This window comes from Megalops cyprinoides, chromosome 24 (genome assembly GCF_013368585.1).
Source record: "Megalops cyprinoides isolate fMegCyp1 chromosome 24, fMegCyp1.pri, whole genome shotgun sequence".
Taxonomy (NCBI): Eukaryota; Metazoa; Chordata; class Actinopteri; order Elopiformes; family Megalopidae; genus Megalops; species Megalops cyprinoides.
In genome coordinates, this window is record NC_050606.1 from 7,882,809 (window position 1) to 7,899,103 (window position 16,295).

General features: G+C 39.5%; 1 protein-coding gene across 1 annotated transcript; it reads right to left on the reverse strand.

The window, feature by feature from the left end:
* Positions 1-1,662: 1,662 nt before the first annotated feature.
* Positions 1,663-4,884, reverse strand: LOC118771201 (eukaryotic translation initiation factor 1b). Its single transcript, XM_036519111.1, has 4 exons — positions 4,669-4,884; positions 3,657-3,820; positions 2,079-2,180; positions 1,663-1,832 (listed from the first exon to the last, which is right to left on the reverse strand). The coding sequence occupies exons 1-4, from the start codon at positions 4,697-4,699 to the stop codon at positions 1,788-1,790; spliced, it is 342 nt and encodes a 113-aa protein (XP_036375004.1). The 5' UTR covers positions 4,700-4,884; the 3' UTR covers positions 1,663-1,787.
* Between the last annotated feature and the right edge of the window lie 11,411 nt (positions 4,885-16,295).

Below are 16,295 nucleotides of genomic sequence, written 5' to 3' on the forward strand. Positions count from 1 at the left end.
ACATCCACGGCTGCACACTGATGGAGACCTATCGTCTCAAAAAGGCCACGCAGAACACTTTATAATTTAGCTGCGGTGCCCCATATATCTGCACCCACATGCAACAGAATCGAAAGATATCTTGATTAGCAGGCAACCGTGCCCCAGGCGTGGTGCGGTGGTGGTCATGACTGAAAGTGAGGGGATCGGTGAGGTGCACAGTGCTCGATTAGATCACCAGATCACAGCACCTGATTAGGGTTCCCATCCACCAACAGCCCCCAACACGCGCAAGAAAACAGCGCGTGGTTCATCAACAGAGAGGTTGTGGGAGAGACACAAACACAATGAAGCTCGGTTGACTGTTTCGCTTGCACACGTATGAGAAAAGTTTCAGCACAGCAACTGAAATCAGTACTCTCAGGGGTGGGTAGGGGAGGGAGGCCGTACAAGGACTCCAACATCTCTGGTGAGCTGCAGGACAAGCTGACATTGAACCACCACAGATGTTACTGTGTCAAGTGCTCCCCAAGCTGTTCAGAAGACTACAAGGAGGCGAGAGCTAAGCTGGCAGCTGTACACGAGACCTTGTCGAGGGGCAAGAACTGCAGTTTCCAGCTTCCAGGAATGTTGCATAGACTACACACGGTCAAGAGGTACTTTCATTAGCAGCACTCTGGTCAAATAGATATTTCCCTGTACAGCGTGTACCAGAACTAAAATAGATCCTTACTCATCAACCCCATAGCTGTTTAACTCCTGGAAGATTTCCAGCTCTTTTTGAACAAGAACCAGTCACAGAATGGGCAGAAGCCCAGTCTGTCAAGTAGACATCTCTCTCCAGAAGAACTCCATGCCTCCATGTTCTTGTGACTGAACTATACAGCTGTGTTTCTGCTTAAGGTCAGGTACCTGAGACATGGTAATAACAGCAGCACCCAGTGTGGGACTAAAACCCAGAACCTTATTGCATGACAACCTACGAACAGATCCAGTTTTTAAGATGATATGATTAACCAGGTGATCGAAAACCCAGCAGAAGATATGCTTTGTAGGAGTTTCAGGAATGACCTTATGAAAGCAAAAGCCTACAGGCATGGCATGTTTGTACATAAAAAAAGCACCTGTTAGTCACTGTCACAGCTGAGGCCTACACTGACCACAGGTCCAGAAGCAGTAGCCTAGAGTTACTTGAGTCCTTGTTGGGTGGACAAGGACTACCAGTGGACAGGCAAACGGACTAGGAATACCAGGTGACACAGCTGTACTCAGATCTGCTGCATCTCCAGGATCTGGCCTTTCTGCAGAACTTTCTGGCACGGACTCATCCTCATCGGCACATTTAAACGCCTGCCCAGGTTGTAATGACGCGTAGATGTGCATCTTCTGCTTCCACAACACCATCTCTCAGCAGAATGAAAAGTCGTCAACCCCGGCGTTACAGGAAGGCGCAGTTAATGTGACCTCTTTAGAGAAAAGCAACTGCATTTCCGCGGTCACTGTATTGCGTAACACAACACGAAAAAAACTCCCCTGACCACTTTTCGGGTGTCCGAAATCCTGTCTAGGAACTCCCAAAACCAAGGTGCTCCATAGCTGTTACTTCAATTTGGCTGACAAGTGACTGTAAATTAAAAAAGAACCCCAGAAGAAATGTTTGATGTTTTGCCTACAAAACAAGTCATTGCGATTCTTTTATTGCCTCTCAGCGGATTACATCAGACAAGTTGCTAAACTTTATTGTTCAATGCATGTTAGGGTAAACGGTAAACGGTGGTGAGGTCTTGGCTTGGTACTGCGAACATTACTTAAAAGCCGTGAACCTTCAGCTGCTCTTCCTTCACGATCCCAATCTGCAAACAAATTAAAAAAAACCCACAAAAACCAGTCAGTGCAGTGCATCACTCTTGTTGTCTTTCTTGGCATAAACTGATTGCATAGACCTACAATCGCTATTCTTACAAAGCCTCGAAGGACATATTTATTTTAGTTCTTCTGTACAAACAGAAAGGCCTCTCCTAGCTCCAGGGCGTCCACCGGAAGCAGCGCTGCACCCCCACATACCCCACTCTCTGAAGCACTCTGACAGGAAGACTTACTTCCAAGAGGAACTGACAGATGTTCTTCCTCTGATCCCCCTGCAGCTGGATCACTTCCCCGTACTCCGGGTGCTCGATCACAGTGCCATTGCAAGCAAATTTCTGTCAGAGGTAGACATGCAGAAAACACATTAAGGCACACACGCACACACACACACACAAACACATACACACATTCATTAGCCCCTCCCTAAAACAGTACTGGGTTTGTAGGATACGATTAGAATACTAGAAGTATATAGCAGAGTGGCACATTGGATAGGCTGACAGGTTTGTAAACAGAAAGCTCAAATCCTTGGTGGTAGGTTTATAGGTTTATAGCCCTGCTGTATTTAAGGTACTTAATCTGCTTTAGTAAATATCTATTCATAATTATATGGTGCTGACATGACATATTCTGTTTCTGTTCTATCGATAAAACAATGTACAAATATGCAGTATATGTCTGTACGCAGCACATAAGACTAGCCATAATCACATTCAGGATTAAGTATTACCACCGAGGGAAAAGAGTATAACATCAGAGTCAGATGCAAACACTGCAAGATTAGGAATTGTTCTCACAATTAAAATTGCTACCACTGAAACACAAAAAAATTGCTCTCAAACAAATTCAGACCGATTGCTGTAAATTCTGCATGAAAAAAACGAGGACTATATTTTTAGTATGATGCTTGATGTCTTATTTACTGAAATGTTGGGTTACACATCTTGGATGTTATGTTGTTCATGCGGCTCGCAATGTAAGAAACTTAAGGCACTACAACATCATGTGAAGCCAGCAAAGTCATATATCCTAGGATGCAAAATAACTACCAGTCTTTTAAAGCCTTATTATGGCTTTACCTAACACTGTAGTTATAAAAACAAATCCTTAGTCTTAATTTTAATCAGCAACTGCAAAACCACTTCCTGGTCAGAATTCATATTCTCATTTCCTGCTCCGGCCTCAGTTTTCAGTTCTTTCTTCCATCTCACCCCATCAGCCATTCATCAAGTCCCACCCCCAGGACTCCACTCCCACAGAAGCGCTGTTCATGACATCATCTCAGCGTAACACGACCCCTCACCATTCTGAACGGGGTGGGGCCAAACCTCTGGGGATGGTGCCAGATTAGCCAAACCAAGATGACCTTTGACACAGGGCAGCAGATAATATGGATTTTCTGGGATTCCATGCTAGTTGTTGCTTTTAGTGATAGGCTGCAAGTCACAATTTACAGCAGTGTAAACCACCAAGATTAAAGGGAACCCCTCACCCCATCAGCAACTGTACCTTTTCTGGCCAACTACTGAAACTTTGTCATGCAGCTCTTCTAAAACTGAGTCCTTGTATGGCTTTTGCTTGCATCTTACTCTGCTTCACCCTAAAGCTGCTTTGGATTAAAACATCTTCCAAATGAATAAATGTAAATGTTAAAGATTAACTGGCCCAGGAGGCCAACTCAGTATAATGGAATGTGATTTATTTTGACATTTCCTGTGTGTCGGGGTCACACAGGAACCGCCTGCTGTCGGCACTGGAAATCCACGTCTCTGCAGGGGGAAGGGGCAGACAGTGAACGGACATGGCGGTACCTTTTTGAAGGCTTTCACCAGCTTCTTTTTGTCGTAATCATCTGCGATGCCCTGCACGGTGGTCAGCGTCTTTCGGCCGTTGCGCTGCTGGATCCTTATGTGGATGTAGTCCTCTGTCCCTGCTGGGACTAAGTTGTCACCCTTAGTTGCATCAGCAAAGGGATCTGGGAGAGAGATGGATAGATTAAAAAAGCAGAAAGACAGACATACGGAGGTCAAGCCAGTTAGCTACATGGTGGCACGAAATGCTTGTGCAAGCCCGATCAAATTTCATCTATTACCCGCACAATAACCCTGCCAAATGCGCCTGGAGAATCGTCACGTAAAGGGGGCATACATGTTGAAACGATGCTGTATCCATGCGTTGCTGTTAACCAATAGTAAGGCATCGATACAACAACTTTGGTCACCTCCTGAAAGGCATTGAGGACAGTATTCCCATTGTCCAAATCATTTTGGCTGTTTTCGTGTTTGGAAGATTATTTGGTGACTTTTGGCTTATTTTACGGCATAGGTGTACCGAGTGAAAAGCGGAACACTTAAAACGCTGTTCTTTACACGACACGGTTTCGAATAGTTTAATTGGGGTTCAATAAACCAATTATTATGTTGAAATTAACACACATAGAAATTAATGCATAATACACAACAATGATGTCTCGTTTCAACAAAGTAGCAATATTTACATGTAGCACATCCACAATTATTTTGCTAACATTAGAAAAGACTGGCTGTCAACGATAGGACAACAGATATGACTGCAAGGAAAAAAAAACTTACGTATGTCTGGTTAAAATCGACAAGCCTTTAATGACACAGATACGATGTCTATCAAGTAATATCGAGTGATCGTGGAAACATTTACACTTCAAGTCTTTTATAACAATAAAAACCGTAATAATAATAAAAAAAAACACCAATCGCCATTTTCAAATCGGACAAAGACTTGGCTTTCAGCTGTATTCCAAACGGAGAGGAACGGATCACCGGCGGCAGAGTGGACATCGCTTACCGAAAGATTGGAGGTTCTGGATAGTGGACATGCGATATTAGGACGAGACCTGGGAGGAGATGAAATTCTCGGCGCCTCTATGCCGGTTCTTAAAATTGTATTTAAAAAAGCTTCAGTAGCCCTGTAAGAATACGGGAAAATAAAAACAAAACAAACCGCACAGGCTCCGGACCGATCTCCCTCTCTCAAAATGGCCGATAGAGATTAGACAATCCTGTTTTGATTGCATTGTGGTGGCAGGAAGTGAGCGGATGCAGATGGGGGTGCAGCCACGGGGTACATGGGACGTGTAGTTTATTGAGGAATTCAATTTCTTTTCTCTTCTCGCAAGCGAAAATTGTGCCGTGTGCCACAGTATTTGTTCCACGTAGCAAGGAATCCTTCATCCAAACAGAAACATGTACACATGTATGTGAAAATTCTGTAGGGCACTTATTAGCGCTTTCAGCTCATCTACAAAAACAACCCCAGCTGCTTCTCGCAAATACAGCCCAGACAGCTGTCTGCCATTTACAAAATATAATATGCAAAATTAAAATAAAAAGTCAACTTATTTTGAAACAAACTAAAGGGAAAAGTTTTTATTTTTCAGTGCAGTGCACACATGGAGCATGATTAAAAGAATAACAAAATAACAATCTCTGAATATGCAAAACTTTACAAAAAAAAAAATCCAACACAATCAACTAGATAGACAACAAGATAATTTCAGAACCCAAAAGTGTAACTTCTGACAAACATTTTATACATAATTGAAATATTGTGTATATTACACTAAGGCTAACACTTCTGATGAAAACCTACACATCTATTAAGAGATTTCATATCAGAAGCTATAGTACACACCACATTTGACAGTGAGACATGAAACATTGTCTGCTTTCTCTTGTCTCAAAATTAGAATTCACGCATTCAACATGGTACACTGTTTATTGCAAGACACAAAGCATGATTTCAAACATATACACTAAGATGGGTGACAATGTATTCATAACATTTATGGAAAAAGAGACGTTTCCTGTCCTCAGAATCCAAATGGTTTCCTTCTGTCTAATGCGAAGTGCAAAAATCTCACCAATAACATACATATTTGCGTGTCTGCAAACCATTTCACCACATTTGGGAATGAGGTGAGTTTTTCAAGTTCGATTAACTTTTATCAAGAAAGGAAATTAATGAAATAATGTAAATTTATTACTTTTGAATATTTACGTCTAGTGAATTTTGAAGCCATATTCATTGAATTAGTATATTTTTAATATGTCTGAGTATGTTTTCCTGAACCTATTTGGATGCCTTTGGGCATATTCCGGTATTCATCAACTATAGGCCAGTAAAGTGCTGACATAAACATGAAAGCTAGCATTTATTTATTCAATGGATGTCAATGGGAATCTAAGAATCTATTTACCATTTTTCATTTTTTTCCCTTTCTATCAGTCTTTTTACCAATTGACCAAGAGATCAAACATTGCAATCAAAATAACTTTTCAGCTTTTCACAATTACAGACATAAGTAAACAAGGGCAGCTCACTATGCAAAGAAGCATTTTCTGTACTACATGAAATATGATGTTCTATAAAAAAAAAAATACAGAACAATGATGATAACAGATCATTTTACTTGAGCTTACATTTATATTACTGTTTTATGCAGAGCGACCTGGATAGCTTGTGTTGTACGCATTATTGGCTTATGCAGTTGGAACTTTACTGAAGCAATTCAGGTTTAGTATATTAGTGGCAACAGCAGTGTTCCATATAAGTTCTGACCCACCAACCCTCTGGATGAAAATCCACCACAACACACATTATTTACATCATTGGCGATTCATCACAGCGTGAGTCAAGAACATTGCCCTCCTTAGGCTGAAGAGGTGTCGTTGTTTGAAACCGATTGGGCACTGCGTTTTCGGTAGAGGTGGAAATTCTTTAAATGGGATCTTAACTTATCGCCCTGCAAGATGTAGATGATGGGTTTCATGCAGCAGTGGAGGCTGGCGATGAGGAAGGAGGTGCCAGAAAGGCTGCTGTAACGTGCATTACACGGAAACAAGAACGGAGCCGGTATCCACAGAATGCCGAAAGGGACCCACAGCAAAACGTAAGCTGCCACAGCTATGAAAAGGGCTCTTACACTTTTGTTATTTGTCTCTCCCGTAGTGTTCGATTGTTTCTTGAATATTCCAATATTACAGATAATTACCACGCAAAGAAAAAGGAGAAAGAAGATGCCCTGCCTGAGCAGGAGCACCTGATACGACCCGTCAAACACTGGGAGGGATGCAGAGAAACTCACTGCCCAGGTAGCGGCAAAGACAGTGGTGCTATAGCGGCCTCTCCGTGACTTTACATCCGAGAGGGGGTGAACCACGACCAGATAACGATGAGCGGTCATCATCATCAGAAGGAGGGTGCTGCTGTAGAAGCCAGCCAGGAAAAGAAAGAACATGGCTTTCTGCAGGGACGCAGTAATCCCTGATGTGATGCCGTCAACCACGCATGGCAGTCCCAGACTGAAAATGCAATCCGATATTAATAGGTTTATGATGGTGGCGGTGGTGAGCAGTTTGAAAACTTTGAACTTCTCCAGGATCACCAGCACCAGGATGTGTCCCAGCTGGTTCAGAACTGCCACAAGCGATACGTATACAATCTGCACTTCTCGGGGAAGAGTTAGCCGATGAGTCTCATTAGTACAGGGGTTAGTGGGAACATCTTGGAAAAAAAAGAAAAAGATCAAGGTAGATGTCAAACATTTTTATATTAACCGTGAAAATAACCCTGACACATTCAATATACTTAACCACCTGTTTTTTTCTAAATTTTTCATCTATAATAGGAGACAGTTTACAGTTTTGACTTCCTCACCAATAGCTGCATCCATGTCAGCGAAAAAGCCTTTTGAAAGCCTGAAAATGAAAACTATGAAAGAAAAAATAAGATTAACCATATTTTTGGTTCACGTATGCTGGTATATCATTGATATATGGGTTCAATTTTATCATGTAATATATTGAATTTTCTTTGCAAATATTTAAGCTACAGAAACTGCCCCATGCTTCAATAAATGTATATTGATTGCTTTGCTTTTCAACACTTTGTTGCATTGAGCATCTATGATGATCTGCATTTACACATTACTGCCACAGAGATTCTGAGGAGAGAAAAAGCAGAAATAATTCTGAAAGCTCACATACCTTATTTATGCTCCACTCTCTAAATTTTTTTTAAAAAGGGGATTAAACTCCAGCCTGTAAGGATGTAAGGAGAAATAGATAGAATTAGTCTAAATACATAAATAAATATAAATATAAATATAAATATATATAATTAAATACAGTAGGTTAAAAAAATAATAATGTTTACTTCTACTTTCAAATGTCTTTTTATTATGTAAATACAGACAGTAAGTGCCTTCCTGACATTTTGGCAGCATAATTGAGCCTGAAGCTCACACCCATCTCCAACTTCCATTTACTGAAATAAAATAGGCCTACATGTAATAATAATAATAATAAAAAATAATAATAATATTAATAAAACAACACATGTATATAAAATACAAACAAGAAATAAAACGAGTGAGTTTTATTTCTGAGTTTCCAGACTTTCCACTATTTGATCATACTGAATACTTACTGGTAGTTCAATGCATGTTCAGCTCCCGCACTATTAGACAACCATTTTTCAGTGAGCTGACATGTGCAACTCTGAGAAGAGCTATCAGAGGAAATTTGGGCGGGGTTGGCTAGAGCATGGAAAATTTTGCTGGTCACATATTTATGGTAATTCACCCTCAAGAAAAAACCACTGCTGCAGATAAATGGCGCTTATCTCAAACATCATCAAGATAGGTCTCAGAATGTACTAGCCTCCATTTACATCCTCTTGAAGCACAGTTAAACTTTAGACCCGTGATGTATATCATTTTGCGCTTCGTTCAGTCTCACGATTTGGAGTATCTGTTATTATTGCTTTCCATTTATCTTTATTATTTTCATTACTTGGCAATTTGGCAGGTGCTCTTCTCCAGAGCAAGTAACAAAGAGCAAAGAAAAATGCAATCGAATACAACACGATACAAAGCATAATTGAGCACAGGCTCAATTATTGTAACTGATCACATCCCTATATGTGTCAACCCCTTACACAGTGTCATGACAACTATTCAGCTATGACATACATGCTTCAATGAACACACAAGTGCTATATATACCTAACCTGAGGATATGGATGAGGCATTGGTCATAAAAGGTATAAAGGTATAAATCAAACACATTTTGATGCCAATGGGCATGTGGTTGATTTCATGCAAGCATGGATCAATAAAGCATGAATTGATTACTGGTTAATATGATTATTTATCATTCATTCATTTAATGGGTGTCACTGCAGATCTGATAATTCCATCTTTTTTGTGATGGATCAAGGTGTCAAAGGTTTTGTTAAAAAGTTGTACAATCTCAAATACTGGATATTGATTTTTTTTTTTTGCTTGCAGTTCTCTGAGACATGCATGTGAATCCCAGATTTTAAAATTGAGGTGAACTGCATTTACACATTACAATCATCCTGACAAAGAAAACAATAAAAAAATAAATATAGATGTAAAATATCACTGCCTCAAATACCTCAACCCTCTATCCCTTTTTTGATTTTTAAATGTAGAAAATATAGCCTGGAGCCGATGGATATTGAATGCAGTCTGTAAAATACAGTCTACTCATAATCAACTGCTAATTTTTGCAAGCCTTCACACACATCACCACCTTCCACCTACTGACCATATAAAAGACAATATTAATGTATTTCACATCTACTGTTAAAGTTCATATGTAATTTGAATGTGTGTTCAGCTCCAGTGCTACTCTATGTTTTTCTTACATTGACCTTATTACATTTATACCTCTGAGGGGAGGTAACAGAGAAATCTTTCTGGCCACATATTCGTGCTGTCTGTTTACTCTCGAAAAAAAAAAACACTGATCTCAAACATCTTCAACACAGCTCTCAGTATGTATGAGTCTTCAGCTTTTCTGAAGACAGAAAAGATCTTTTTTTTTTAATGTGCTTCAGTTAGTTCTGCTTTCATAAACTGGCTAGAGTGCCTTTTACTCTTGCATTCTGTCATTTCACTGTGAATCACCTATGTAATTGCATACACTTGTATATCCTGGAAGAAGTATAGAAGTATGCATGAGGCAGAATGTCTCCATCTGCTGGACGCTGGGGTTCCTGCAAATTCATTCTGACGAGGGGCACCTGATCAAGTGCAAACATTTCAGTTTGGAAAGGCAAGGTAAGAGCCAAGAGTTTAGAAAAGGAAAACAAAACAGACTCATTCAGTGAAAATGAACATTGAGTTTCCTAAGTTGTAAAGCTGAAGTTATTGAATCAGTTAACGAGAACAAGTGCTTGTAATCAGCTTTTATCACAACTGACAACAACTTTTTAGTATAAAACAGTATAATACTTGTTCTGAGTGCAGACTGAGCACTACGGCCCGGGTTTGAACCTCACCGTGTCACTAGCCGACAGTGACCAGGGGCTCACAGGCGGAACACATTGGCTTCGTTCCGCCGGGGATAGGGGTGGGTACGTCTGCAGGGGCTTCAGTCCCATTAGAGCCTGGTCACAACCCTAATTTTCTGACAGGTGACCGAATGTTATGACCACTGAAATCTGTGTTCCGAAATCTGAACACCTGCCCCTGAGCTATATCTGACACAAATCCTTGAATAGCAGGGACTCATATATCTGTGAAATTAGTACTTTCTGTTTATTGCAATGGCACTTACTATTACAGCACTGTCATAATATTGGTATTAATATATGAAATGTCTAGGAGCTTGCTGTGAAAATGTTTACCTGCAGCCAAACCACCATGCAACCTTCTCCTGCCTGACGGCCACAGTTGATCTGAGCTGGGCTTGGTGCATCCATGGGTGGGAGATCTGCTGAGAATACTAGCCTGCTGCTAGAAGTGATGTTGGTTTGTCAGCAGGTAACAGTCTGCTCTGTGTCACTGTTTATAAAGCATGAATGTCTATGGATGCTTTAAAAAAGGTAAAAAGGTAAAAATCAGGATATGTCTTGCAGGACATTCTGACTTTTTATACATTTTAAATGCCTACATTATGGTCATATACAGTATAAGGCAGAGACTGAATGCAGTTTGTGAGGTGGAGTATGTGTTCAATTGCTCTGGTGTCTACTCCTCATCCTGGAGGTCCACTATCCTGATGGTTTTAGAGATACCTTTCATCCAGGAAATGACTGGCACCTGGAACAACGGCGTGGTCACATCCATGCCCATTCAATAGGAAGTGAACAGAAGTAAGTTGCAGAAGCAGCTGTATTTAATTATAAGCCCCCAAACTACACATTTATTTCACAAAAGAGTAACAGTGGATACTTGTCGAGAAATGTCCGTTCCGGATTGGTGTTCATATTAAAAGCTGGCCAATCCTGACAAAGGGCTCAGCTCCTAGTCGGTGCACTCACCTTTCCCCTGGAACAGAGCAGAGAAACACTGCTCCAGAGCTTTGAATTCAGCAGTTCCCCATCTAATCAGTAGCTCTGAATGAAATCATTAAGACCTGCCCTGCCCATCCACCTGCAGAAGTGAAATAAAACAGAGTGGAATTTCATACGTCCTGTTGTGATTCATTCTCACTTCAGCTTGTGTTTAAATGGAGAGCTATTCGATGACCCTGTTGCACTGAGGTGATATTTATGCCTCTGAGAGGAGGTGCAGGGAGTGGTGGGGGCCTCATAGCTGCAAAATGCTGTAGGCCGCGTAACAGCGCTTTCAGCTCACCCTTAAAAACAACCACAGCTAAATATAGAGCTGCTTCTCTCAAATGGAGCCAAGACAGCTCTCAGACAGGTACAGCTTCAATCTGCTTTATTTGCAGTCTTGTTCTGCAGTCAGACCAGGTTACAAACTATATTACAGCATCACATTTTCATGTATAAAGTAGTTTCTTTATTGTTCGGGCATATCTAATATGAAAATACAGAAATTAAGTTGAAACTTTCATTTTCACATTTCCTAATGTAGTTTAAATTCCATCACAAGGTCCCACTCGAGGCCTGAGTCCTCACTGCTCAGACTTTCTTCTTCTTTTCAACAGTAAGCAATAAGATTGAAAGAATATACAACCCCTATCAACTGGAAGTCTTTAAAACTACTGTTCTTTTGAAATTCTTACTATTTCTTACTATTCACTGCAGTAGTCTTCAAAGACGTGCTTGTAGGCACCAAAATGCCCCCGAGGTGCCAATGTTTTTTCTTCAATTCAACCACTTCCTTTGCTTGCCTAACAAATAGTAATATTTAACATGTAATGTCATCCAGCAATACATTATCATCCTTCCTGATGTAGCTAGCTGGGCTTACTGTGATTCTCCTGTAGCTACCTATGGATTTCACAGCATTGCCGGTAGCTGTTACCGGGAGTGGTGATTCTCGTGTAGCTACCTATGGATTTCACATTAGTGCTGGGGAAAGGAGAGGTCCTTTGGTTTCAGAGTTTTGTCTTATCTGTGTTTTGTGTTGTGACACCTGAGAAGAGGTGAGAGTTCCCTAGGGGGGGGATCCACCAGAGAAGCCGGGTGTCAGTCTCTGTGTTGCTAAGCGAGAGGAATTACCTGACATAACCTGATAATACGATGGGGCCAGCAGACTGCCAGACTGGCTGGGAGAGTGGTGAATGGTAGGGTTTTTTAAATAGGTGCTTTTTGGTTTTTTTTTTTTTTGTCACAAATGAGCATACAGTACCATTATACAGAAAGACAATTCAAACAAAAACGGTTAAACCCCCATTTTCTGAACACACTGTTTTTCACTTCTTTGAACTGAGGTAAAATACATCTTCTGTATTTTACAATGTATTGTATTTACAATCTTCTGTAAATACAATCTGTAATGGCTTCTTATAAGTAAATTTTGTTTTATGCCAAGGCTTTTAAACATATTAGGAAGATGGCAAGTAAAGAAGAATAGTTCGGATCATGAAAATTTTTAAATAAAAATATACTACAATGATTAATTTATATTAGTTTTATTCTTTATTATCCTGAGGATCTTGGATAGCTTACATTTTAAACATTATTCATTCATACAGTTGCAAAGTTACTGAAGCAAAGCAGGAAACTATTAAACACCTTACAGCAGTTCCCCACCAAGTATTTTATTTATACTATCTGCTATCACAAGGCAAGATTGATGGCAAATAGGTGGAAGTTTCAAATGTCCAATCAAGAGGTTGGAACTTATATTCTATCTGTTGCATTTAAACAAAAAAATGTATTGCAAGTGTTTGAAGCAATAACATTTCCATCCTTAGAAGAAAGAGGTCTCTTTGTTATCGGAAAGGGATGGGGCACTGTGCTTTTGACTTTTGGCTTTCAAGTTCATTACACGGAATCCAAATGTATCCCCCATCAAGACATACATAATGGGTTTAATGCAGCAATTTGTTACAGCAATAAGGGAAGACATTAAAAGTGCAATATTCAGGTAACCTGCATTATATGAAAACGGTAAATTAACCAATATCTTCAGAATGCTGAGAGGGGTCCACAGCAGAGTGTAGACTGTCACAAGTCTGAAAACAGCTCTTGCAGTTTTGTCCTTTCTGTCTCCTGGGGTCTTGGACTGTTTCTGGAATATTCCTATAAGACAAATAACTGCAACGCCAAGCAGGAGAAAAAAGAAGATGCTTTGCCTGAAGGAAAATGGCTGATGCAGACCCTGAAGTGAAGGGATGGATGCTGAAAAGCTCACAATCCAGGTAGCGATAGAGAGAGCGACACTGCAGGAACCCGTCTGTGACTGGACACCTGAGAGTGGATGAAGCACGACCAGATAACGATGTACAGTCATCATTATCAGGAGGAGGGTGCTGCTGTAGAAGCCAGCCTGGAGAAGAATGCCCATTACATTCCCGAGGGACTCGGAAGTCAGCGGGGCTGATATGAGCACAACCAAGAATGCCAGGCTGAGAGCAAAAATCAAATCGGACACGGCCAGGTTCAGGACGAAAGCGTTGGTGAGCGATTTGAGATTCTCAAACTTCACCAGGATTATCAACACCAGGCTGTTTCCCAACAGGCTCAATGTTGCCACCAGCAATGAGAAAACAATCACAATTTCATAAATCATTGCGTTGCTTTGAAGAGTCGATGTAGTACTCTGTAAAGGATTGGAAAAAAGGGACAATTATGGTACATATTAAACAGCAACAATAATGATCACACACATATTTTAAGTATGTTTAATGGATTATCTGTGTTTTCTGGAAAAGAGTTTTTAATTTCTCATCAAAACCTCTATCATTGTCATATGATCTATTTCAACAATCTTGAAAAGGTGCCGATGGCTGAGACAGTAGTTCATCACACACTTATCTTTTTTTACTATATTTTAAATATATTCTGGACTGATATTTCTGAAGCTATGAAATGAACTTTTAAGAGGCCTTTATTTTAAAGAACTGATCATGTATCCATTTAATTTGACAAAATGATAAATATATTGTAATAATTTTAGTAATTACAGTGTTTAAACAAATTGAGTTACTGGCTGAAGTCAAAAGCAAAAATTAGTAAATGATAAACAACTGTAAAGGAATTATCTGTGCTGGAGAAAAGAACATAGAATAAGGAGGGCTGATTGAAAAAAAAGCATTTTAAATGTTTAAATGTTTTTTTAAAATCTGTTGCATTCCTGTAATTATAAACTTAATTTTGGTGTTGTTTTGTTATTCTCCTTTTTCCTTGTTTCCCTACCTTACCTGTCTCAGTAATAATGCATATTATATGTACAACTCTGTTAGAACAGTCTTCCATCTACACATTTTTCAAATTTTTTTCCAAATACCTGCTAAGAGATGTCATCTCTAATTTGAAATTCAAAGGTATTCACCTGAACACTTACAACAAATTAAGAAATAGAAGATATACTTTTGCACGTGGTGTTTCCCCTGAACCATTCTGAGTTCAGTGTTGAATTATACACTGTCTACAGTTCTGAATTCTACATTGTCCAAACCAAATTAAGTCAAATGAAGTCATGAAAAACCTGCATTGTCCACCTGTGGACCTGCCGTTGAAACCGCTGTTCCCCTGTCCGGTCATACTCAAGTTCTGAATTCTGCACAACCTCACACCTATCTCCAATGTCCACCTATATTGACAAAGAACATAAAATACATTTAAACTGTATAAAACATGAACTGTTATAATTCATACTTACATTAATGTTCAGCTTGAGCACTATTTGATGATGATGTTGCACTGATGACAGGAGCTGCTGGGAGGGGGAGAGGGGGCCTCAGAGCTGGAAAATTTTGTTGGCCACATATTTAGGGCAGTTAACCCTCAAAAACCACCACAGCTAACGATAAACCTGCTTCTGTCAAATGCAGCCAAGACAGTTCAAAAGATTGCAGAATTAACTTATTTGCAATACATAGTCCTGTGCTTCAATCAGTTCTGCTTTGTCATATATTAGAATATGCATTTTCATCAAAAACTCAAATCATAACCTCCCCTTTAACTACTCCAAGCAAACTAACACTAGAGAACATATTCTTTTTTAAACTGGAAGTCTGCCATTAGTACTCAGTTGTAACTAAGACCTGGGAAAAGTAAGACCTCAACCAGATGCAGCGCCTAATGCAACAATTGCCCATAATTACATCCATACATACAGGAAATGAAGTGAATTAATTCATTTGTCCTGATATTTTGTGAATAATTGTGTCTGGGGGAAATTTTGGAATCAAAACCACTGGTTTTTAATGCCTCTCATTGTATATAACACTATATTACATTTTTTTCTTAGCCTCTTTTTGATGCTGTTGGCAAGTTTCATGTAAGTATGGAGCAGTAAAATTCTGAACTAAACTTATTTATTTATGTTGTGCATGTCACTGCGGAAATTTTTTGTAGTGGACAAGAGATCAAAGGTTTTATATGCATCGGCTTAACCTTTAAAACACATTTTCAGAACTAAAAGTGAACAAGGATTACTGACTCTCTGAATAAAGAAACAGTTTCTTCAGATCCTGAATTTTTTATTACAAATATGATACAATGAGGAAATTAGATTAATTTACATTACAGTTTTGTTCTTAATTTTATCCTGAGCGACCTGAAAATCATATATTATCCTGAATATTTTATATAGTACACATGTATGCAATTGGAAATTTACTGAAGAAATTCAGGTTAACAATCTTTATCAAGGGTGTAATAGCAGTGTCACAGAAAAGATTTGAAACTGGCAACCTGATTCTACATCCACTAGGAAACATTTTATTCACATTATTTGCAATTCATTACAATTTTGAGAAATACAGTTTTGTATCAAGCTAATCAGAGATGAATAAAAGTAACTTGCAAAGGTACCTTCACTTGATACTTTCTGTTGTGGCAAGCAGTCTTCCAGCTAAACTTGTTTTTCACAAAGGACTAACATCCTACCTGCTGAAAGATGTATATCCACACTGACGCTGGTATTTAAAATAACCGCTCCATCAATCATTAACAGAGCAGGGGTGAGAGACACTGCTCCATAGCTCTGAGTTCTCCAACTCTCCAACCATTCAGTGGCT